Source organism: Hyperolius riggenbachi, chromosome 8 (genome assembly GCF_040937935.1).
Source record: "Hyperolius riggenbachi isolate aHypRig1 chromosome 8, aHypRig1.pri, whole genome shotgun sequence".
Lineage (NCBI taxonomy): Eukaryota > Metazoa > Chordata > Amphibia > Anura > Hyperoliidae > Hyperolius > Hyperolius riggenbachi.
Window position 1 is genome coordinate 291,341,782 of NC_090653.1, and position 26,655 is coordinate 291,368,436.

A 26,655-nucleotide genomic window follows, 5' to 3' on the forward strand; every position below is an offset into this window, starting at 1 on the left:
CCTGCACCACTTCACTACACCCCTCAGCAGTGAGATCTGAGAGGCAGTAACAGGATAGGATCTCACACATGTGCGCCTGCCCCGCTTCACTACAGTCCTCAGCAGCGAGATCTGAGAGGAGGTAACAGGATAGGATCTCACACATGTGCGCTTCTGCTTCACTACAGTCCTCAGCAGCGAGATCTGAGAGGAGGTAACAGGATAGGATCTCACACACGTGCGCCTGCACCGCTTCACTACAGTCCTGAGCAGCGAGATCTGAGAGGCGGTAACAGGATAGGATCTCACACACGTGCGCCTGCGCCGCATCACTACAGTCCTCAGCAGTGAGATCTGAGAGGCGGTAACAGGATAGGATCTCACACATGTGTGCCTGCGCCGCATCACTACAGTCCTCAGCAGCGAGATCTGAGAGGCGGTAACAGGATAGGATCTCACACACGTGCGCCTGCACCGCCTCACTACAGTCCTCAGCAGCGAGATCTGAGAGGAGGTAACAGGATAGGATCTCACACATGTGCGCTTCTGCTTCACTACAGTCCTCAGCAGCGAGATCTGAGAGGCGGTAACAGGATAGGATCTCACACGTGTGCGCCTGCGCCGCTTCACTACAGTCCTCAGCAGCGAGATCTGAGAGGCGGTAACAGGATAGGATCTCACACACGTGCGCCTGCACCGCCTCACTACAGTCCTCAGCAGCGAGATCTGAGAGGAGGTAACAGGATAGGATCTCACACATGTGCGCCTGCACCGCATCACTTCAGTCCTCAGCAGCGAGATCTGAGAGGCGGTAACAGGATAGGATCTCACACATGTGTGCCTGCACCGCTTCACTACAGTCCTCAGCAGCGAGATCCGAGAGGCGGTAACAGGATAGGATCTCACACATGTGCGCCTGCGCCGCTTCACTACAGTCCTCAGCAGCGAGATCTGAGAGGCGGTAACAGGATAGGATCTCACACATGTGCGCCTGCAGCGCTTCACTACAGTCCTCAGCAGCGAGATCTGAGAGGCGGTAACAGGATAGGATCTCACACATGTGTGCCTGCGCCGCTTCACTACAGTCCTCAGCAGCGAGATCTGAGAGGAGGTAACAGGATAGGATCTCGCACATGTGCGCCTGCACCACTTCACTACAGTCCTCAGCATCGAGATCTGAGAGGCGGTAACCGGAGAGGATCTCACACATGTGCACCTGTGCCGCTTCACTACAGTCCTCAGCAGCGAGATCTGAGAGGCGGTAACAGGATAGGATCTCACACATGTGCGCCTGCGCCGCTTCACTACAGTCCTCAGCAGCGAGATCTGAGAGGCGGTAACAGGATAGGATCTCACACATGTGCTCCTGCGCCGCTTCACTACAGTCCTCAGCAGCGAGATCTGAGAGGTGGTAACAGGATAGGATCTCACACATGTGCGCCTGCACCGCTTCACTACAGTCCTCAGCAGCGAGATCTGAGAGGCGGTAACAGGATAGGATCTCACACATGTGCGCCTGTGCCGCTTCACTACAGTCCTCAGCAGCGAGATCTGAGAGGCGGTAACAGGATAGGATCTCACACGTGTGCCTGCACCGCATCACTACAGTCCTCAGCAGCGAGATCTGAGAGGCGGTAACAGGATAGGATCTCACACATGTGCGCCTGCACCGCATCACTTCAGTCCTGAGCAGCCAGATCTGAGAGGCGGTAACAGGATAGGATCTCACACATGTGCACCTGCGCCGCTTCACTACAGTCCTCAGCAGCGAGATCTGAGAGGCGGTAACAGGATAGGATCTCACACACGTGCGCCTGCACCGCTTCACTACAGTCCTCAGCAGCGAGATCTGAGAGGGGGTAACAGGATAGAATCTCACACATGTGCGCCTGCGCCGCTTCACTACAGTCCTCAGCAGCGAGATCTGAGAGGCGGTAACAGGATAGGATCTCACACATGTGCGCCTGCGCCGCTTCACTACAGTCCTCAGCAGCAAGATCTGAGAGACGGTAACAGGATAGGATCTCACACATGTACGCCTGCACCGCTTCACTACAGTCCTCAGCAGCGAGATCTGAGAGGCAGTAACAGGATAGGATCTCACACATGTGCGCCTGCGCCGCTTCACTACAGTCCTCAGCAGCGAGATCTGAGAGGCGGTAACAGGATAGGATCTCACACATGTACGCCTGCACCGCCTCACTACAGTCCTCAGCAGCCAGATCTGAGAGGCGGTAACAGGATAGGATCTCACACATGTGCGCCTGCGCCGCTTCACTACAGTCCTCAGCAGCAAGATCTGAGAGACGGTAACAGGATAGGATCTCACATGTGCGCCTGCGCCGCTTCTCTACAGTCCTCAGCAGCGAGATCTGAGAGGTGGTAACAGGATAGGATCTCACACATGTGCGCCTGCACCGCTTCACTACAGTCCTCAGCAGGGAGGTCTGAGAGGAGGTAACAGTATAGGATCTCACACATGTGCGCCCCCTGCACCGCTTCACTACAGTCCTCAGCAGCGAGATCTGAGAGGCGGTAACAGGATAGGATCTCACACATGTGCGCCTGCACCGCATCACTTCAGTCCTGAGCAGCGAGATCTGAGAGGCGGTAACAGGATAGGATCTCACACACGTGCGCCTGCACCGCTTCACTACAGTCCTCAGCAGCGAGATCTGAGAGGGGGTAACAGGATAGGATCTCACACATGTGCGCCTGCGCCACTTCACTACAGTCCTCAGCAGCGAGATCTGAGAGGCGATAACAGGATAGGATCTCACACATGTGCGCCTGCACCGCTTCACTACAGTCCTCAGCAGCGAGATCTGAGAGGAGGTAATAGGATAGGATCTCACACGTGCGCCTGCGCCGCTTCACTACAGTCCTCAGCAGCGAGATCTGAGAGGCGGTAACAGGATAGGATCTCACACATGTACGCCTGCACCCCTTCACTACAGTCCTCAGCAGCGAGATCTGAGAGGCAGTAACAGGATAGGATCTCACACATGTGCGCCTGCGCCGCTTCACTACAGTCCTCAGCAGCGAGATCTGAGAGGCGGTAACAGGATAGGATCTCACACATGTACGCCTGCACCACTTCACTACAGTCCTCAGCAGCGAGATCTAAGGGGCGGTAACAGGATAGGATCTCACACATGTGTGCCTGTGCCGCTTCACTACAGTCCTCAGCAGCCAGATCTGAGAGGCGGTAACAGGATAGGATCTCACACATGTGCGCCTGCGCCGCTTCACTACAGTCCTCAGCAGCGAGATCTGAGAGGTGGTAACAGGATAAGATCTCACACATGCGCCTGCACCGCTTCACTACAGTCCTCAGCAGCGAGATCTGAGAGGCGGTAACAGGATAGGATCTCACACATGTGCGCCTGCACCGCCTCACTACAGTCCTCAGCAGCGAGATCTGAGAGGCGGTAACAGGATAGGATCTCACACATGTGCGCCTGCACCGCTTCACTACAGTCCTCAGCAGCGAGATCTGAGAGGCGGTAACAGGATAGGATCTCGCACATGTGCGCCTGCGCCGCTTCACTACAGTCCTCAGCAGCGAGATCTGAGAGGCGGTAACAGGATAGGATCTCACACATGTGCACCTGCACCGCTTCACTACAGTACTTAGCAGGGAGATCTGAGAGGCGGTAACAGGATAGGATCTCACACATGTGCGCCTGCACCGCTTCACTACAGTCCTCAGCAGCGAGATCTGAGAGGCAGTAACAGGATAGGATCTCACACATGTGCACCTGCACCGCTTCACTACAGTCCTCAGCAGCGAGATCTGAGAGGCGGTAAAAGGATAGGATCTCACACATGTGTGCCTGCGCCGCTTCACTACAGTCCTCAGCAGCGAGATCTGAGAGGCGGTAACAGGATAGGATCTCACACATGTGCGCCTGCACCGCTTCACTACAGTCCTCAGCAGTGAGATCTGAGAGGCGGTAACAGGATAGGATCTCGCACATGTGCGCCTGCGCCGCTTCACTACAGTCCTCAGCAGCGAGATCTGAGAGGTGGTAACAGGATAGGATCTCACACATGTGTGCCTGCACCGCTTCACTACAGTCCTCAGCAGCGAGATCTGAGAGGCGGTAACAGGATAGGATCTCACACATGTGCGCCTGTCCTGCTTCACTACAGTCCTCAGCAGCGAGATCTGAGAGGCGGTAACAGGATAGGATCTCACACATGTGCGCCTGCATCGCTTCACTACAGTCCTCAGCAGCGAGATCTGAGAGGCAGTAACAGGATAGGATCTCACACATGTGCACCTGCATCGCTTCACTACAGTCCTCAGCAGCGAGATCTGAGAGGCGGTAACAGGATAGGATCTCACACATGTGCGCCTGCGCCGCTTCACTACAGTCCTCAGCAGCGAGATCTGAGAGGTGGTAACAGGATAGGATCTCACACATGTGCGCCTGCACCGCTTCACTACAGTCCTCAGCAGCGAGATCTGAGAGGCAGTAACAGGATAGGATCTCACACATGTGCACCTGCATCGCTTCACTACAGTCCTCAGCAGCGAGATCTGAGAGGCAGTAACAGGATAGGATCTCACACATGTGCACCTGCATCGCTTCACTACAGTCCTCAGCAGCAAGATCTGAGAGGCGGTAACAGGATAGGATCTCACACATGTGCGCCTGCACCGCTTCACTACAGTCCTCAGCAGCGAGATCTGAGAGGCGGTAACAGGATAGGATCTCGCACATGTGCGCCTGCGCCGCTTCACTACAGTCCTCAGCAGCGAGATCTGAGAGACGGTAACAGGATAGGATCTCACACATGTGCGCCTGCGCCGCTTCACTACAGTCCTCAGCAGCGAGATCTGAGAGACGGTAACAGGATAGGATCTCACACATGTGCGCCTGCGCCGCTTCACTACAGTCCTCAGCAGCGAGATCTGAGAGGTGGTAACAGGATAGGATCTCACACATGTGCGCCTGCACCGCATCACTACAGTCCTCAGCAGCGAGATCTGAGAGGAGGTAACAGGATAGGATCTCACACATATGCGCCTGCACCGCTTCACTACAGTCCTCAGCAGCGAGATCTGAGAGGCGGTAACAGGATAGGATCTCACACATGTGCGCCTGCGCCGCTTCACTACAGTCCTCAGCAGTGAGATCTGAGAGACGGTAACAGGACAGGATCTCACACATGTGCGCCTGCGCCGCTTCACTACAGTCCTCAGCAGTGAGATCTGAGAGGTGGTAACAGGATAGGATCTCACACATGTGCGCCTGCGCCGCTTCACTACAGTCCTCAGCAGCGAGATCTGAGAGGCGGTAACAAGATAGGATCTCACACATGTGCGCCTGCGCCGCTTCACTACAGTCCTCAGCAGTGAGATCTGAGAGACGGTAACAGGACAGGATCTCACACATGTGCGCCTGCGCCGCTTCACTACAGTCCTCAGCAGCGAGATCTGAGAGGAGGTAACAGGATAGGATCTCACACATGTGCGCCTGCACCGCTTCACTACAGTCCTCAGCAGTGAGATCTGAGAGACGGTAACAGGACAGGATCTCACACATGTGCGCCTGCGCCGCTTCACTACAGTCCTCAGCAGCGAGATCTGAGAGGCGGTAACAGGAAAGGGCGTATCACCCGGCATCAGTGACACCCGGCGTATAAGACCACCCCTGACTTTTCAGATTATTTTCAAGGGTTAAAAAAGTAGTCCTTTACGCCAGAATATACTGTATGTGCTTTCAGGTCAGTCCGGTGCAGCTTGGATTAGGTTCGGCTGCCATTCCTCCCTCTACTGAGTACAATGATGTAAGTTCTATCGATCTGTGTTTTGAGCCCTGTGGTGGGAGAAAAATGCTTTACAAACAGGGACCCCCCCAATAAGCTCTGACATGAGAGATAGAAGATTTCCCCCCGTAATAGTTAAATAAAACATGGCATGCAGAAATGTTGGATCCAGAGCAGGCTCATCCATCAGGCAACCTAGGCAGGTGCCTGGCGCAAAGTGGGTATCAAGGGGCTCTCCTGCCACCTTCTCTGACCTCTCTACACTTCAGCTTACCAAAAAAGACCACAATGTGGGGCCCACATCTACTTACCTTGCCCAGGGCCCTATTACATGTAAATCCATCTCTGCTGCGATCCTAAAGTTCTCTAACTAATGCCGGGTACACATTATGGATTCTCTGGCCTATTTGCTGTCAGATCGATTATTTCCAACATGTCCGATTTGCTTTCCGATCGATCTCCGAGAATTTTCAGATTACCGTTCACTTTAAAAGGAAGTCGAGTGGAAAGCAAATCGGACATGTTGGAAATAATCGATCTGACAGTAAATCGGCCAGAAAATCTCAGTGTGTATCCAGCATTAAAGGGAACCTAAACTGAGAAGGATATGGATTTTTCCCTTTAAAATAATACCAGTTGCCTGGCAGTCCTGCTGATCCTGTGTCTCTAATACTTTTTTGTAGATAGCACTTTGTGCAATTTGGCCTGACGAAGGGCCTTGTGTGCCCGAAACGAGCGTGTCGTTGCCTCTTTAATTGCATTAAAGAGAGACACTGAAGCGAAAAAAATATATGATATAATGAATTGGTTGTGTACTATGAATAATTACTAGAAGATTAGCAGCAAAGAAAATATTCTCATATTTTTATTTTCAGGTATATAGTGTTTTTTCTAACATTGCATTATTCTATAATATGTGCAGATTACACAACACTCAGCATTCAAAATGAGTCTTTCAGAGCAGTCTGTGAAGTAATGACCTCTCCTCTGGCTGAGAAAAAGAAAACAGTTGAAATAATAAAAGTCAGATAACAGCCCTCTCCATGACTTTCAAAGTCCTAGAGCTTAATGGCTTTATTGCATAGAGATAACAATTGGAGTTTCTTAACTCTTCCTGTACTGGAAACAATTAGACTGATGTACATGATCTTAATGTTTTATTTCTTAGCTGTACTACACATACAAATCATAATATCATCATTTTTTTTTCCGCTTCAGTGTCTCTTTAAGTCAACGACAAAAACTCCTATTGTTGCTATTAATCTCTATTGGATGAGTCTGCAAGGAACCTCTTACAGAGATATTTTTAATGAATCTTTTTCAAATTTTGTGTCAAAGTTTTTTGATATTTTTCGTACCCAAAAACATCTGGTTTGGATTTCGCTCTATGATCCTTTCTATATATATGAAGTGTAATATATTTAGCCACAGCCCCTGAACAGGCATGCAGCAGATCAGGTGCTCTGACTGAAGTCAGACTGGAGTAGCTGCATGCTTGTTTCAGGTGTGTGATTCAGCCATTACTGCAGCCAAAGAGATCAGCAGGACTGCCAGGCAACTGGTATTGTTTAAAAGGAAACATCCATATCCCCACTCAGTTAAAGAGAACCTATAAAAAAAATCCCTCTGGGGTATACGTACCTCAGGAGGGGGAAGTCTCAGGATCCCAATGAGGCTTCCCCGACCTCTGAAGCTTGGAGGTTTCCAGCGCTGGCTCCCCTGAACCCCCCCCCCCCCCCAAGCGGTGGTATATTTACCTCTCTGCGATCCCGCGCAGGCGCAGTGGCGGCTCTTCTGACCGGCTAGACGGAAATAGCTGAGCCCGATCGTATCCGCTACACTGCGCAGCCGCAAAGGGCTCAAGCCTGTGCGATACAATTGTGTTCGGCTATTTCCGCCTTACACTAATGAAGCGACGGCAGTGCGCCTGCGCGGGATCGCGGTAGGTAAATATTTAACTCGCAGTAATTCGGGGGGGGGGGGGTCGTTAGGGGCCAGAGACTTCCCCCTCCCGAGGTAAGTATCCCCCAAAGGTTTTTTTTTACATTACTGATTATTTTAAAGGCGGATGCGAGATGAAAAACTAACTTATGACAAGTAACTTATCTATATATCTAGTCTAAAGTTTAGATAGTTTACACACCATATCTAGCTGCAAACAGCTTCAATAGTTTATGATTATTTATTCCTGTGATACAATGAGAGCAGCCATGTTCTGTTTGTCACATTGTCACAGGCTGAGGGCTGGAGATGCTATCAGCTTGCCTGTGTGTAAATTCAGTCCCCTCTCCTCCTCCCTCCCCCCCTCTGCCTCTGAAATCTCTTGCTAGTAACCTCCTCCCCCTCCTGCCCAGACTGAGCTCCCATAAGCCCTTGCTACAGTGCCAAGGCACAAAAGGAGCTGTGGGCGAGGCTTGTTTAGTTTATAGGGAATTAGATTATTAAAACAAAAACAGTATTTTTAAGGAATGCCCTATAAACTATACGACAGGAACACAATTACGCAATGTGTAAAAGTTTATCTCGGATCCACTTTAAGGTTCCCTTAAAGTAAATAAACTTGTTATAAATTAGGACTGCTGGCCGCGGACAGAACAAGGAAGACATTTCCAGTGAAATAGCGCTCTCCGTAGAGTGCGCCGTAACTTCTGAGAGAAGTCGTTTTATGTTGGGCCGAGGCTATTCATAAATAGAAGGGAAAAAAAAGAAAAACTTTAAATTATGTCGGTCTCCATGACAACTAGAAAATAGCCTGTAATCAACCCACTTGGGAAACAAAGAGAAATCTATTGCTCTGACCTAAAAACAGAGGTCCACGGGGGTACTGAGGAGGCCGCCTAGCCATTGGCCGGGGAAGGGGTCACGTGACGGCGATAATGACACTCCCGGGGACGGAACAGAACGTGCCGCTCTGCTGAGGAGTTTTAAGGACGCACTTGACAAAAACCGCCACAGCTTAATAACGGTTATTAACGTCCGCTGTTGCAGCAACACAGACATAAGAGCGTGGGTGTGATCGCGGACGGGCCGCTTTCCAATTACCGGAGGCCCCTGAATGATGATAGGAGTGCGGTCTCGTAAATTGGACGTTCTTTTTTTTTAGTTGGCGATGGCTGTGCTTCAACACTGTTGTGATATTAAAATGACTGATGGAGACACAGAAGGGTCGAGATTTCATCTACCGCTTTCATCACAGCGACCTGTGCGCTGCCTGCCTGATCCGTACGCAGATACACAAATTCATAATTTGCTACAACTTAAAAAAAAAAGTGTTGCGACGGCTTTTCCATCGCTTCAGAAATACCGGCGATATTTTTTTTCAAAAAAGTTTGGATGTATCCTTTAAAAAAAAAAAATTCGACTTACCTGGGGCTTCCTCCAGCCCCTGGCAGCCGGTATGTGCCCCACCGCAGCGTCGCACTGACGTCATCTGGAGTGTTCTGCGCAAGCACAGAACTATTGCGCCTGTGCAGCACACGCCAGACCACGTGAACAGGATAGAGAGTGCAATCGTGGTTGGGGTGTCTTGGCACCCTATGGGAAAAAAAAGATACAGGAGACAAAAAAGGGAGCCCGATAGTGCAGTATGTCAATAGTAGGTGTGTGGAGAAATCAATTGATTGAAAGGGCTACTCACAAAGGAGGGTTGCAAGGGGCAACCGACCACAGGAAGCAGGTGGAGACCATAAACCCGACTCCACTCGGGGTGGTCCTGGATGGACCTGGTTGCGGTCGCTCTCTTAGATGAAAAAGGATGCACAAAACATTAACCGTGGTAAAACAACGGGTGTTCTGTCACCACCCCTCGGACAAACATGTACGGGGGTATAACTATGCACAATAAGGGAAAGAGGCGCCCTGAATTGAACAAAAGCTCCCTATGCTACATGATTTCTGTCATTTGGCACTGTATTGGCCTGAGGAAGCGGGCTCAGACCCGCGAAACGCGTTGCCTGTGCTCAAATAACAATCTTTTGTAAGTTTACAGAGATTTCGTCATTGAGGTAAGATACCTCATTTTTCTTTTTCGTTTTTAAACTGGTTTTAAAAGCTTTTATTCAAATCATGGCGCCTCTTTCCCTTATTGAGGATAGAGAGTGGCTCTTGCGCAGGCGCAGTAGATGCCGACTTGGCATCTGTACCGGAGGTGACCGGAAGCCACCGGAGCTGCGGGGAGGGACAGATTTATTTATTTATTGTATTTATAAAAGCGCCAACATATTACGCAGCGCTGAAAGACAGATCAGCTGCCAGGGGCTGGAGGAAGCCCTGGGGAAGTAGAACTTTTTTTTTTTTTTTTTTTTTTTTAAAAGCTTGGACGTATCATTTAAAGCTTGTTATAACCCTTTAGCAGCCACATAAAGTAAAACTTTATTTAGCTGCAGGGTGGAATTTGTGCCTTTCCCAGCCTGGCAGGCTCAGCAGAGTACGTGGTGGCAGGGTAGAGTGACAAATGTCAGAATGTAAATCAGAGAGAGGAGAGATTTTACAATGGAGCAAACCCTTGTTAAATGCTTTATAAATGAATATTGTAGAAAAAGTAACTTTATTCATTACGATATTTTCACTGTCTACAGTTCCTCTTTAAAGTACTCCTTACTGGAGAGAGAAAGAAAAATGGAATACAACAGACTGAGCACTCAGAAGCACAAAGTAACCTTGGTCAAGGTCTTGTGCAGAAATGAATAGCTATGAAAGATTTAGGAACACTTCATGCTTACAATAAATACGTTCAGATATGATGGATGTCTCATTTCTTTAAAGTGATAATAAACTGCTTCGGTGTGACTGTTAACCCTTTCAGACCACAGGCAGAGGATCACAGCAGCAGAGCAGGTGTAGAGAAAAAAGACATGCTGCAAATTCTTCCTGTTCTGTGCACAGTACTGACATCACCAGCAGAAGTATCAGTGAACACTGTAGACTGTGGGTCAGCACATCTGCTATTGCTGGTTGCAGATAATGTCACATTCATGGCAGTAAAGGGTTGCTGTAAACAAGTCCTGTGTAATTAGTCTTGCCCTGATGAAGTCGGGATCCTCCAGCAAACATACATCATTTTTACTTATTTTCAATGGCATTTTCGCTCGAAAATCGAATTTAACACTTTTTTTGTGAAAATTTATGTGAAAAGAGTATCGGCATTTTTGCTCATCGCTGGTGTACAACTTTTGACAAGCCCTTGAATCGAAGGGGCCAAGGCTTCCCTCTACTGTGGTATCTAAATGGGGCATTCTTTACCTACAGGTACACTTCAGGCCAAGGGCGTAACTAGAAATCACTGGGCCACCCTGCAGCAAACTTTGGTTGGGGCCCCCTCCCGCCAAACAACAGTCTACAAATGTTGTAGGATTCCTCATCACAGCAGATGCAGTCATTAGAACAATTCTGCAGAGAGCAGAAAGTTTTCTTCTCTCCTTCTCTCCGTGCCCTTAGTTGTCAGTCTCACAGGACAGGGCCCTCTGAGGCTTCTGCCCCCCCCCCCCTGCGGCTGCATCCCTTGCAGGGTCTATTGTTATGCCCCTGCGTCAGGCCCCTTTTACACTTGCATTGCCTAGCACACTTACCGCGGCACGTTGTAGCAGAAGTTTACGAAACGATGCAAAATCAACAGCGCGTTACAGGCGGATCTCTGCACCGGTGGAAGTAGTGTAATGGCCCATACTCACGGGCTACTTTTCTTGCCTGTCGCTAGCACACGGGAGCGTGTGCGCGACAGTTCGGCGACAGCTCGTCGCCAGGTCCCTCCACATACACACGCGGAAGTGGGACTAGGGATGCGATGGAAGCTGTCGCCGACGTTCCTCCCCCCCCCCCCGCCGGAAACTCAATGCTCCGGCTATTAGGTTGCTGTCGCTAGTCCGCATACACACGCGTACTAGCGACAGTTGCGGCGGCCAATCGCCTGGCGACAGCAGCGACGAGCGACTTTTCAGGGTGCGCACCTCATACTCACAGGCGACCTGTCGCCGCAACACCCGCGGGCACGTGGTTGCGGCGACAATTGTAGCCCGTGAGTATGGGCCATAGGTCAATTGCGGTGCGCATGCGTGGAACAATGGCAATATGGGGTACTGCCTGTTCAGGGGGTGTGCTATGCATATGACCCTGTCGGCATTCTCTGCTGCAGGGTCATATGTATGTTTTTTTTTGCGTCGCAATGCGCAGGAGAACAACAACACAGAAATCCCATCATGCTTTACACAGCATCACGGGAATATGCCCGGGCAGTTTTCTTCTGTGCAGATAAAAATGAGGCTTGGGTAAGAAAAACAAAGTTCTGATACTGTGAAACTGTTAAAGAAACACCAAGCCTTTTCAGTGCTGCTGAGTAGATTTTTAGTCCGGAGGTTCACTTTAAGTATTGCCATTCGGCTGGTACTTTGTATAAAGATGGGACGCGTCAGTATCGGCCACACCCACAGAAGTCCTTGCCTCACCTTATAGTGCCAGACGCTTCCAGCTCCCGTCATCCTTAACTGCCTGCAGGTGCCAACTGAACACAATAATAGACTGGCGCATTATACCCAAGTGTACCTCTCCTCCTTCACAGCCTATCGCTCACCCACATCTGTTACATCTGTTGCCGAGGACTCCAACACCAAACAGCTCAACAGAGAAAAGTTTGCTTTGCAGGAATGTTAAAATAGTTTGAAAGAAAACGCCTCTAATTTATATTAAAACTAGCAGAAGACTCTGCAACCCCTGTTGCTACGCCACTGGCCTGGGTATGTATTTGGTTGTCGTGGAGTCCGTCCACTTTTTCTAACCTTAAAAGGAAACATCCAAGCTAAAAAAAAAAAAAAAAACACCTTTACTTACCTGGTGCTTCCTCCAGTAGGGTTGCCAGGTGTCCGGTTTTAGACCGGACAGTCCGGTTTTTGGCCGCTGTGTCCTGTCCAAAAAGGCATGTTAAACCGGACAATTAAGATGTCCGGTTTTATGCCTTTTGCCACTTGCCGCCAGTAACTCCGAAACATCCGTTCATCAGCCGTTTCGGAGTCACAGAGATCATTCTGCCCGATTAGCAATAGGGATTCGGGAAGCACTACTGTGGATATGGCACCGCCCCTGTTTGTCATCACATCACAATACTGAGATCCGCCTCCAACATGGCGGCCTGTACGGCTCCGAAGTTGCGACATGGTGATGTACGACATGCCGCGCTAACTTGTGTGCGCATGCGCAGTGTCTGTAGTGAGGCTGTCTCCTGATGGTTTGTAATTCGGCAAAACTGTGCAGGACTCGTCACCAGCAGTATGGCGTTCAACTTCGGATCTGCTACAGGGGCCAGCACTAACCCAGGTAGGAAGATAGTGAGAGATGGGGACACAAAGCTCGGGGGGTGTTGTATAGAAGCAGCACGCTGTCACACATCATGCTTGTCAAACCTTATGTTACTGCTGTCTCTCAACACGATTACAGCAATTGAAATACAGTTTGATTATGAAGTCAGTGTAGCCCGTTTTGGGTAACAGGCCCGCCACCCGTCCGCCAGCGCTGCGCTGCGCGACCGCTGATTCGCTGCCTGGCTGTCAGTCAAAGGCACAGCCAGCCAGCTTACGCGGCGTAAGTTACGCCAGCTTAAGTACCGCCCCCGAGCCCGCGCTTCCCGACGTTGCTACGTGTAATGCTTGTGCATTTTCTGGTGAAAAGCGGTCTCTTATTATGTGCATTTACTGGTGAAAAGTGGTCTCTTATGTGCATGTACTGGTGAGGACAGTTAGTGACATGGCTATGTACTCTGTAATGTGCTGCAGAAGATGTCAGTGCGATATAAATACTGTAAAAAACATTTTTTAAAAAGCCCATTGCTTAGCCCCACTCTACATAAAAGTGCGCTTCTGACTCCGCCCCTAACTCCACCCCCTGTCCGGTTTTCTCTATCAGCTGACCTGGCAACCCTATCCTCCAGCCCCTGGCAGCAGTCCTGTGCCCTCACTGCAGCTCCGGTGGCTCCCGGTGTCCTCCGCTGCAGAAGCCAACCTCGCCGGGTCGGCTTCTTCTGCGCTCCACCGCGCGGGTCACGTGGTCCGGCCGACGTCATCAGGATTATACTGTGCAGTAGAGAGGACCCGACTCCTGATCCCGAGCCGAGAGCCAATACTGCGCATGCAAGACGGGGAAGGTAAATATTGCAAATGGCACATCTGCCATGTGCTTCTCCGCCTCCTCCCTCCAGCTTTAGAGAACATGCCAGAACATTCTCTAACTCTTGTCCTATCAAACATCCCCAGTCAGTGACAGGAAGAGCTTTCTTACCACACCCCCAGTGATTTCTGGCCATCTATGAAAAATACATCTTCATACCGCCCAACTTTTTGAGCTAAGAAAGAGGGACATTTAAGGTACGCTCCTGCCATGCCCCTGATCACACCCCCACCACACCCCTAGTCCCGTACATCATAAAGATTTCATAAGAAAAATATGTTGTTTTATAATTCAAACCACACTGGTCCTCTCTATCCTGGTTCATTTTCCTTCATAGTACAAACAAACAAACACAGAACATTTATATCGCGCTTTTCTCCTGCCGGACTCAAAGCGCCAGAGCTGCAGCCACTAGGATGCACTCTATAGGCATTAGCAGTGTTAGGGAGACTTGCCCAAGATCTCCTACTGAATAGGTGCTGGCTTACTGAACAGGCAGAGCCGAGATTCAAACCCTGGTCTCCCGTGTCAGAGGCAGAGCCCTTAACCATTACACCATCCAGCCAGTAACATTTTAAAATTAGTAATATATCAATTTAAAGGATGAAAATAAAGTTTAGAGTCAATCAAACATTTTTTAGCAGATAAATATATATATTTATATACAAAGAGGGACAAAGTCCTGAAAGAGAGACAAATGAGGCTGGTAACACTGAACTGCCTTCAGCCAATCAGTGAGGAGCAGGAATGTGGGAGGGGAGATAAAAACCTTCCTTCTCCCCCAGAAACACACCAGATAGGAGTCAGTCCATGAATCAGGTCAGCGATGAATGGGCTGTTCACAGTGCGGACGTTCTGTTACAGTGTAACGCTGGACGTTGTATGAGGCTGCATTTCCACTTGTGCGGTGCGGAATCGCCGGGAAATCACCGCAGACGAAATCGCATGCGGGTGCGATTTTGCATGCGTTTTTTCCCGCGATTTCGCATGCGATTTCGCATAGGGTAGTAGGTGGGCGATTTTAACCATGTCACTGCCTGTGTAAATTAACATCACCTCCTATGCGAAATCGCATGCGAAATCGCGGGGAAAAACGCATGCCAAAATCGCATGCGATTTCCCTATTAGATACATTGTATGCGATTCGCTTAGCGGTGTGCGGGGAGCGAATTCTGACGGCTCTGCCGTGCAGATTTTCCCCGCACACAAAAACGCTCCGCACAACGCACAAGTGGAAACAGGCCCATCCACTTGTATTGGCTGTGCGAATCCGCATGCGGACAACGCATGCGGATTTGCTATAGTGGAAACGAGCCCTGAAAGTGCAGGGTGCTGTGCGTTCTAAGCGGTTTTAGCTGCTTTAGACTGTTTGCACATGCTCAGTAATTTTTTCTCTTGTTTTGTGCAGGAGAGGAGGAGGGGAGAGTCCGCTATTGTAGCCAGCCACGTGGCTAATTATTATTCACTGCACTGCAGTGTTTACTTCCAGGAGCAGCCGCTGATTGGCTGGCAGGACCACGTGATGCGGAGTGTTCCGATCTGTGGGACAAAAAAGGCGCACCAAGAGCCGCTTAACACGGCTCTATGTAGCGTCGTCCTAAATACCATCACCATGCGTTGCGTTAGGTGACGTTATGCGACCTTAACGTCCCCTAAAATGCAACGTCCAAATGTGAAAGAGCCCTTAAAATTGTATACAGGTGGATCATTTTGACTTGCTCATTTTTAAAAGTAGCTCGCAAGCTGTAAAAGTGTGGGCACCTCTGACCTAAATCTAAAAGAAAGGCTGTAGTCCTAAGAGGCCAGCGCCTGCGTGTCCCAGAGAGGTAATGCACAATCTAAGCCAAGCTGTGCCTATGTATCGGCGGTAATACAGCAGGGAATGTAAATAAACAACAGTCTGATGGTCCATTTAAACCCCCCTGTGATGCGCAGTTCCTGCTGTTTTTGGCAATCTTATTATAAACAAGGAAAAAGCAGCATTCACAAATGATTGACCAGAATTGATGCTAATCGGTGGGCAGCACGGTGGTGTAGTGGTTAGAGCTCTCGCCTTGCAGCGCTGGGTCCTCGGTTCGAATACCAGCCAGGTCAACATCTGAGACCTGTAACCCACTACAGAGCGCTATCGCTAATCACTTGCGTTTTTAATGAGCGTTTTGTAAACGATTTCATGAGCGTTTTCTGGCGATTTTGGTAGCGATTTTAAAAAGTGTGAGGCCTCATTCACACCTAAAACCGCAAAACGCGGGCGATTAACGCTAGCGTTTTTGCGGGAGTGATTTTTCCGTGATTAACGCAGAAAAAAAAATCACTGGACACTGCAGCATTTTGGGAGCGATCGCGATTAGCGGTGCTATGCATGCTAACCGCGATCGCTAATCGTGAATCGCCGGCAAAAACGCTGCATGTTACGCGTTTGCGGTTAACGCTAACTGCAATTGCGGCAGTGAGAACGCTGCCATAGGCTTACATGGGCTAGTGGTTTTTAAAAACCTCTAGCGTTTTGCGCTGAGCGGGAATCGCGCGATTCCCGTTCAAGTGTGAATGGGGCCTGAGCGTTTTGCCAGCGATTGTGTAGCGATTTGCAATTAGCGTTTTTAATTCTGATTGGTCCTTTTAATTAATTACATTTTTACAGTGTGCCGTAATTTCAAAACGCTAGCAAATCGCTCTGTGTAGGTTTTGACAAGAGATTACGCCAGCGTTTATATACTTGTAGAAACGCTAAACGCTAAAAATGCTGCATGTCCTGCATTTACGATTTTGGTAATCGCAATAGCTCCAGTGGAATTTGGCCCATCGATTAACATTAGCTGAGCGTTTAGGGACATCGGGTTTTCTCTGGGCACTCCGGTTTCCTCCCACATCACTAAAACATACAAATAAGTTAATTGGCTTACCCCTAAATTGGCCCTGGACAACGTATGATAAGGATTAGGTTGTGAGCCCGCGCGTGCGTGTGTGTATGCGCTATATAAATACTAAATAATAATGTCCGTTTACGATCCCCTGACGTCCAGCGATTCCCGCTTCCTCCGGTCCGGGGTTGCTGGACCAGTCGTGTTATACCCACAGGGGATTCGCTGGGATTACTACACATGCCGCCTTAATGGCCTAATAGGAATAGAAATACTGTGTCTGCTCTTCACGGATTGTGTTTGGAACGGATGGGTCGTTCTATCGATTGCATTGTTTTATTATAGACCTCCGGACACCGCATGCTCTAGTGGCTTTCCTTCAATTATGTAAAGCACAGATGAATGGAGAGGGATAGGGAGGCTGACATATTTATTTCCTTTTTAAACAATACCAGTTGCCTGGCTGCCCTGCTGATCCTCTGCCTCTAATACTTTTAGCCATAGCCCCTGAACAAGCATGCAGCAGATCAGGTGCTCTGACTGAAGTCAGACTGGATTAGCTGCATGCTTGTTTCAGGTGTGTGTTTCAGACACTACTTGCAGCGCTGGGTCCCCGGTTTGAATCCCAGCCAGGGTAACATCTGCAAGCAGTTTGTATATTCTCCCCGTGTCTGTGTGGGTTTCCTCCGGGCACTCAAGTTTCCTCCCACATCCCAAAAACATACAGATAAGCTAATTGGCTTCCCCCTAAAATTGGCCCTAGACTACGATACATACACTACACGATACATACATAGACATATGACTTTGGTAGGGATTAGATTGTGAGCCCCTCTGAGGGACAGTTACTGACAAGACAATATACTCTGTACAGCGCTGCGGAATATGTCGGCGCTATATAAATAAATTCATGGCCGACACTAGGGCATTAAGCTGCATTTGTCAGCGATTGCGATGTTATGTCACATTAGCCTTGATTCGTAAAGCATTACAGCGTGCGGTAATGCAGAAAACCGCTGACTTTACCGAGCACTTAAGGTGGCCACACACCATACAATAAAATTCTCCTATTTTACGTCAATTCGATAAAAAAAGATCGGATTTCCCGAAAAATGAAAAGCTTTTTTTTTTTATTAGAGCAAGAAATTCAATCAGATTTCCTGTCTCTATTCAATAAACGTTGATCGGGAATGATTGATTTTCTGATCAATTTTTATGAAAATTGAATGGTGTGTGGTCAATTTATTAATATACACACCCAAGCAATTTTCTCAGTGTTTCCAATCATTTTTATCAAAATTGGGGAAAAATTGAACGTGTGTGGTACATTGGTCTGATTTTTGAAATGTTACAATCAGTCAGAAAAATTGATTGCTATTCTTAAATTGAACAGATAGTTAAAAAAAATTGCATGGAAAATGTCAGTTCATTAACCTTCCTGGCGGTCAATTAAATCCACCAGGGAGGCAGCGCAGCACTATTTTTTTTTTTTTAAATCATGTAGTTAGCCTAGCGTGATAGCTACATGATAGCCGCAGAGCAGCGGCATCCCCCATCCCCCTACCCTCTTCGATCGCCTCCGACGATCAGGCCCGTCAAGAAATCCCGTTCTGAATGGGATTTCCGTGAGGTCTTCCCCGTTGCCATGGCGATGGGCGCGATGACGTCATTGACGTCGTGACGTCAGAGGGAGTCCCGATCCACCCCTCAGCGCTGCCTGGCACCAATTGGCCAGGCAGCGCACGGGGTCTCTGGGGTGGGGGGTATCACCCTCTGACGCGGCGGGTATCGGCGAATTGGGGGCGAAAGTAACACGCAGCTAGCAAAGTGCTAGCTGCGTGTATAAAAAAAAAAATTATGCAAATCGGCCCATCGGGGCCTGAGAAATCCTCAATCCGCAATGAGCGGCCTTCCTTGTTTTGCTTAGACCGTCGCCATAGCGACGAGCGGAGTGACGTCATCGACGTCAGCCGACGTCCTGACGTCTGCCGCCTCCGATCCAGCCCTTAGCGCTGGCCGGAACTATTTGTTCCGGCTGCGCAGGGCTCGGGCGGCTGGGGGGACCCTCTTTCGCCGCTGCTGGCGGCGGATCGCCGCAGAGCGGCGGCGATCAGGCAGCACACGCGGCTGGCAAAGTGCCGGCTGCGTGTGCTGCACTTTATTTCATGCAAATCGGCCCAGCAGGGCCTGAGCGGCAGCCTCCGGCGGTGATGGACGAGCTGAGCTCGTCCATACCGCCAGGCTGGTTAAAAACGGCTTTTTACCTTTTATTTACGTTAGGCATGTTTGCCCCTGTTAAAACGCAGCTATCCCGCGGCAGAACAAGGTTTTTTTCCTCCCCAAATCCCCTGTGGCACACTGCTCGGAGCGCTTCCGTGGGAGGCACAGCTCTGCCTGTACATTCGTCTATCAGCACGGATCGGCACCTCTCCCCCACCCCTCTCAGTCTTACTTCCTTGATGGGGAGAGGCGGAGATACGCGCTGGTTAACGCGCATGGAGGCAGAGCTGCAGCCAAAAGCTCTGCCTCCCCGGGCAGCAAAATCCACGACCAAAAAAGTAGTGGCTTTTGCAGGGGGGATTTTGGGGAGTAAAAAAATGCGCATTCTGCCGTGGGATAGCGGCGTTTTAACAGGGGCAAACATGCCTCACATAAATAAAAGGTAAAAAGCCATTTAAGTGGCTTCAGAGTCTCTTTAAGGCTGTAACCGCATGTAAAGCTGAAATAACCAGGGTCGGTTCTAGTAACAGTGGGGCCCCGGGGCAGAATAAACCCGGGGACCCCCCCCCCCCCCCCCGACCAAAAAGTGGCATTAGAGGCCTTTCTTTGCAACAAATTTTCCTCCTGGGCCCCTGAGCCAGCTGCTGACCTTCCTTCCCAATCACCACCCAACTTAGCTGTGCTCCCGGGGGACCTGCAGAGTCTTTGGCAGTGTAGTGTCTCACTTGCCCCCCAGCACAGGTGAGGCGCTGCTCTGCCAAAGACTCTGCAGAGGCCCCAGGGAGCAACAGTTAAGATGGGATGGAGATGCCTTGGGGGCCCCGGGGGGCAACTGCCCCCTTTGCCTCTTTGGTAGCGCCGGCCCTGGAAATAACCAAGCAGTGAGGTAAATTACCGACTTCAGCTGTAAACTCCTCAACACGTCAGTAAATGTCATTTCATGAAGGTTAGAACATGCGGAAGCCCAGAAACATGAGCAGTGATGACCGGCAGCACTGGTCCAGTCCAGAGACTTACAGAACCAGAGAGGATTTACCTATAACTGACAGGAGCAGAGAGCGAATAGAAACAGCCTCTGTCTCCTGCAAGCCCTTGCTGTATGGATGCCACACCTTCTCGGGAGGGTCAAGCTTTGTTAACCCCCAGGCAGGAGGAAAGAGAACAAAGAGGTTTCCCCTGCAGCCCTTCAGGCGTTTAACCCTTTAAGTTCCTGAATGAAGATGCAAAGGAGCAAGTGGGGAAATCACCTAAGAATGGCATGTTTAAAGGAAATCTGTAGTGAAAAAAACTCCCCTGGGTGGTACTCACCTCGGGAGGAGGAAGCCTCCGGATCCTCCCGGAGCGGCGGCGATGTAAATATTTACCTCTCAAGCTCCAGCGCAGTATCTGCTCTTTCCACGGAGATAGGCGAAAATAGACGATCTCCGTCGGGCCGCTCTACTGTGCAGGTGCAAGTCTCCTGCACCTGCGCAGTAGAGCGGACCCAACGGAGATCGGCTATTTTCCCCTATCTCCATCAGAAGAGCCGCAACAGCGCCCCCGCTGGAGCCCGAAAAGTTAAATATTGCACAGGCTGTCGGATTTGTCGCCTGTGCGTTCCGGCTGCTGCAGCGAGACCGCCGTGGGACACAGGAGGACGGGGGAAGCCTTAATAGGGTCCAGAGGCTTCCCCATACTGAGGTGACTACCCCCCAGGGGAACTTTTTTTCAGTACAGGTTCTCTTTAAGGTTTCTTAAAAGTTTATCTAAACTGTGGCAATAAAGTAAAATGTTAAGAAAGACTTATATAGACTAATAGATGCAAAGGGAGTATAAAACATACATGTACATCAAAAGGGATGTCTCTTACTGTTGTAATGCCCTCACTGCAGGAACAACACAGAGACAACTCCATACTTGCTTTCATTAAATGGAAGCCCATTTTTAGGTAAATTACCGAACTTCTACCGCACCTGTGAAAAATCTTTATGAATAAGTAAACAGAAGTCTAAAATACTGAATGTGGTAGTTAATGGACTGATTTTTTTTACTCACACAGCCCATGAGTCGAGGCCATTGGGGCAAGCTTGGCATTTCCTGCGTGGATTGTGGTGGTACGAACTCTACAATATCCTGACAGAGATCCTAGCTTCATGTACAATGTGTACGCTGTACACACATCCAATCTTGATTGGCCAATCTTTTCAACTACATGTAGTAAGAAGGCATATCTACACAATCTGTTAAAAGTATTCAAAATCTGTTACCCTGAATTTTAGCCCACAATTGACCAATCATTGGTCCATCAAGTTTTGATGTGTACACTCTGGGCTATAAGCCTGGATCACACCTATCATTTTGATTGGCCAGTCACAATGTAACCCTGCCATAGTCATAATCTGATGGCCTACCAAATTATTATTATTAATAATACGTATATTCGTCTTCTTATTGTTTATATAGCAGTTACATCTTCTGCAGCATATTACAGAGTACATAGTCATGTCACTGACTGTCCCCAGAGGAGCTCACACTCTAATCCTACCATAGTTATAGTCTAATGTCCTACCATATTATTATTATGTATTTATATTGCACTGACATGACTATGTACTCTGTAATGTGCTGCAGAAGATGTCAGTGCTATATAAATACATCATAATAATATGGTAGGACATTAGACTATGACTATGGTAGGATTAGATTGGGAGCTCCTCTGAGGACAGTAAGTGACATGACTATGTACTCTGTAATGTACTGCAGGAGATGTCACTGACTGTCCTCAGAGGAGCTCCCAATCTAATCCTACCATAGTCATAGTCTAATGTCCTACCATATTATTATTATGTATATATATAGCACTAACATCTTCTGCAGCACTGTACAGAGTACATAGTCATGTCACTGACTGTCCTCAGGAGGAGCTCACAGTCTAATCCTACCATAGTCATAGTCTAATGTCCTACCATATTATTATTATGTATTTATATAGCACTGACATCTTCTGCAGCACATTACAGAGTACATAGTCATGTCACTGACTGTCCTCAGAGGAGCTCCCAATCTAATCCTACCATAGATGTCAGTTCTATATAAATACATAATAATAATGATATGGTAGGACATTAGACTATGACTATGGTAGGATTAGAGTGTGAGCTCCTCTGGGGACAGTCAGTGACATGACTATGTACTCTGTAATGTGCTGCAGGAGCTGTCAGTGCTATATAAATACATAATAATAATATGGTAGGACATTAGACTATGACTATGGTAGGATTAGAGTGTGAGCTCCTCTGAGGACAGTCAGTGACATGACTATGTACTCTGTAATGTGCTGCAGAAGGTGTCAGTGGTATATAAATACATAATAATAATATGGTAGGACATTACACTATGACTATGGTAGGATTAGAGTGTGAGCTCCTCTGAGGACAGTCAGTGACATGACTATGTACTCTGTAATGTGCTGCAGGAGATGTCAGTGCTATATAAATACATAATAATATGGTAGGACATTAGACTATGGCTATGGTAGGATTAGAGTGTGAGCTCCTCTGAGGACAGTCAGTGACATGACTATGTACTCTGTAATGTGCTGCAGAAGATGTCAGTGCTATATAAATACAAAATAATAATATGGGAGGACATTAGACTATGACTATGGTAGGATTAGAGTGTGAGCTCCTCTGAGGGCACTCAGTGACATGACTATGTACTCTGTAATGTGCTGCAGGAGATGTCAGTGCTATATAAATACATAATAATAATATGGTAGGACATTAGGCTATGACTATGGTAGGATTAGAGTGTGAGCTCCTCTGAGGACAGTCAGTGACATGACTATGTACTCTGTAATGTGCTGCAAGAGATGTCAGCGCTATATAAATACATAATAATGTAGTCGGATGTTAGACTGTGACTATGTCATTTCTAGAGGATTCATTATTAGAGTTGGTCGATGAGGTGCTGATCCTTCTGGTTGGAATTCCTAACATATGTAACAAGCTTGGAATCGGGCCAATCCGAATCAGCAGGAAGTAGATTCGATTGGCTCATATTTTGCAAGCTAAAGACAATTTAGCATTAAACCTGCATGCAAGCCAGAATTATTATTATTATCCTCTCCCTTGACAGGATTCTGTATTTAGCACTGGATCTCCTTTGTGTAGCCTCTAATCCTGCTGCTCTGGGTGTCACCATCGCCGTGAAGACCCCACGCAGGTCTTTCAGGGCAGAACAATGGCCCCATCTGCTCCCTGTCTCTATTCACGGCTGCGGTAATAACAGGGCGATGCGACGACCGCTCTCTCCTCTCGCAATCTGTGTCTTCCTCTCGCTGCTGCTGGAGAAGAAGAAGAGGAACAAAAGAGGCAGAAGAGACAGGCACAGCGAAGCTCCCCAATCACAGGCGCGCGCTGACAGCTCCGGGCTGCGGCAGGCTGGGCAGGCAGACATCAGAGGCCAATCTGCGCGCGCCGCACAATAGCCAATCAGGCAGCCGCTTACAGCCCTGCCTTATGCTGGCAGAAAAGCAGCCCTCCAAGGAGGGGAAGATCGCGGTACCTTCTCACTCGCTGCATCACCGCTAACCACCGCTTCAAGATTTTTTTTTGTTTTATCCTCTCCTTCCTTCCCTCTGGATCACCGCCGCCCTCCCTTCCACCGCAAACTTTTGGCAAACGCCTCAGCATCATTTAGTGCCCCATTGACTTCCTCCTTGCAAATGCCTTTCCATCAAGGAAGCCATTAAAAAAAAAAAAAAAAAAAGGAAAAACATACAGAGAGATATAGACACACACACACAGGCAAGAGGAGACACCGGGGACACAAGGCGGTGGGGAACGGATCGAGGATCCACAACAAATATGCAAAGTGGACACTTTTCTCAGCAGACTCCTTGCCTCGCCTCCTAGGGCAGCTGAGACGCAGTGGAAGGAACGGGAGAGGGACGCCGGGCGACTTGGGAAGAAAAAGCACAGCGAGAGGAGAGGAGGGAGGAAGACTGAGAACGAGAGACGATTTTTGCTGTCAACTGCTGAGCCAGCCACCGAGACATGCAAGCCACAAGCAGAATAGCGAGCCTCATCCTCCTCATCCTGATGGGCACAGAACTCACCCAAGTAAGGTTCCAAGCCAACCTCCCCCCCCCCCCTCCTCCCCATCACTGCACATGAAATCCTCATCCATCCATCCATCCTTCCACCCAACCAACGTTCTATCATCATTCCACATGGTGGTTCCATACAATGTGTCCACATGTGATGGGTCAACATCAGAGACTTTGGTTCTGATCCAGTACAAGACTGGAGATGTTACCCAGATGAAGGATCCCGATTGGACACTTTGAGGGTCTACTGCACTTTTGCTCCATTTCTTCTTCCGAGAGTCTGAACCAAAGTGGAGTAGGGGCTCGAGGGGGCAACCAATCAAAAAAACCTTCATCTGGGCATCAGATGCAATGATGGGTCAACCTCAAAAGACTTTGGTTCTGATCCAGTACAAGGAAGACTGGAGAGGTTACCCAGATGAAGGACCCCGATTGGACACTTTGAGGGTCTACTGCACTTTTGCTCCATTTCTTCTTCCGAGAGTCTGAACCAAAGTGGAGTAGGGGCTCGAGGGGGCGACCAATCAAAAAAACCTTCATCTGGGCATCAGATGCAATGATGGGTCAATCTCAGAGACTTTGGTTCTGATCCGGTACAAGGATAACTGGAGAGGTTACCCAGATGAAGGACCCTGATTGGACACTTTGAGGGTCTACTGCACTTTTGCTCCATTTCTTCTTCCGAGAGTCTGAACTAAAGTGGAGTAGGGGCTCGAGGGGGCGACCAATCACAATCTTTTATCTGGGCATCGGATGCAATTTGGCTTCGATGTTCTTGATGTGGTTTTGGGAGATCTTGCCTTGTGAATGTACCATCCTGTAACCTGGACTGTACAATGGCTACACGCATGGTACAATCTACTTACAACCTTAAGTCTGGTACACACCATGCAATTTTCACTTCAGATACTATTTGAAGGAGTGCGCAGATCGATATTCAGATCAATTGGATATAGAAGAACGCGAGTGTACATGTGTATGCAATTTTCTTTTCAAACTGATCGGATCTGGATTGAAAATGAATCAAAAGAGCATACACATGGAAGGATAGTCTGCATTTTGATCAATGTTTTTCAGAGTGTCCAATCTGCTTTAGATCGAGAGAGAGAGATCGATTTTGAGCTTGGATCAGTCGCTGGCAAAGTAGGCTGTATATTTTTTGCCCGATCCAATTATTTTATCGATCGGAAATTGCATAGTGTGTACCAGGCCTAATGTATATAAAGCCAGACTCCTATAGATCATATAGAATCATATAGATCTGTACAATGGTACCACAGATAGTACAAGCTTAAATTCGAAAGGAACAATAATCCAGCTACTGTAATATCTGTTTTGTTTCATCTCTCCCAGTATGTACACATTAAGCCTCCATATTCCTCATGCTAAGGATTTAGCTCTGTCAGTGCAAGACTTGGTAGGTTGTACAATCTTGGCTGTAGGATGTATGGCTGGAATTAGATTGAAGGGTCAGAGCTCGACACTTACTGTATCTTTCTTCAACGTTTGAATCTAATGTCATCACAGAGACACCAGCAATGGAAACTTTAAAGTGTGCTAAGACAGCCCACACACACATAGATTTTGATTGTAGAATTCTTTTAAAGGCCTTATTAAACAACATTATGTATGACTACACAGTCATATTTAAGAGATATATATATATATATATATATATAATGAAAAACACTCAAGCAGATTGAATTAACCTCTCCTAATGCATGTATCATAGATGGCCCCATACACAGGCAATTAGTAAATTGTACAATCTGATTGTAATGTATGTGGTCATGGTTACAGTGATTGATCGATCACTGTGTGTTGGAGAGATCCAAATGCAATGTGATAGAACCTTTTGGGCGATCTGGAATTTTTCCAACCTATCCGATCGCTTGGGTCTGTCTGACGGTGATGAAGACGCTATCACCCTTTTCTGTGCCGCTTGGGGGGGGGGGGGGGGGGGGGCACAGTTTACAACTGCCCCCCAAATGACTAACAACCACCCGATTGCTCCAACTACAATTTAAATTCACCTTCGCAAAATGCTGATCAGGCTGAAAATGAGTCGAGCCGTTTGCGAATACTATTACGCAAATAACAAAACGGGTTTCAGAAGCCTTGAGCTGGCATTCAATCAAATTGAATGATGTGTGAGATGATCTTCCAATCCGATCTAGTTGAACAACGTTATGTTGCATGTGTGTTTTGTAATTATGCAGCAAAGAGTGTTTTGGGCTTTCCTGAACTTTTATAAAGGATCGATTGTGCTAGATTGCCTTAAATGAGGTTAATTACAGTACCGATGAGATTGATTGCATTGCAGATATCTGTGTGTGTGGGGGGTGACAGGTTTCAGATCAGAGCTCTGTACGCTGCCAGATTGTTAGTATTTCAGGGAGGCACTATAGCCCCTGAGCGCAGCCCATGTAAGCGTAAAAGATGTCGTGTCGCCGTGTGTGTGCGGCCGCCTCTTGTCACTCAGTGTCCGCCACACACTCTCCGCTCTGCCACTGATTGACAGTGACATTTAAATGCCCTTTCTGGGTGTGAGGCGGGGGGCAATTAGCCGGCTGATTT

At 48.4% G+C, this 26,655-nt stretch overlaps 1 protein-coding gene across 1 annotated transcript in view; it reads left to right on the top strand.

Moving 5' to 3' along the window:
* The first annotated feature begins 23,478 nt into the window (after positions 1-23,478).
* The window catches only part of OLFM1 (olfactomedin 1), a 174,527-nt gene continuing 171,350 nt past the window's right edge, over positions 23,479-26,655 (top strand). Inside the window, exon 1 of the mRNA XM_068249147.1 lies at positions 23,479-24,091. Within this exon, the coding sequence (XP_068105248.1) occupies positions 24,026-24,091 (66 nt within the window). The 5' untranslated portion in view covers positions 23,479-24,025. The remainder of the gene's footprint in view (positions 24,092-26,655) is intronic.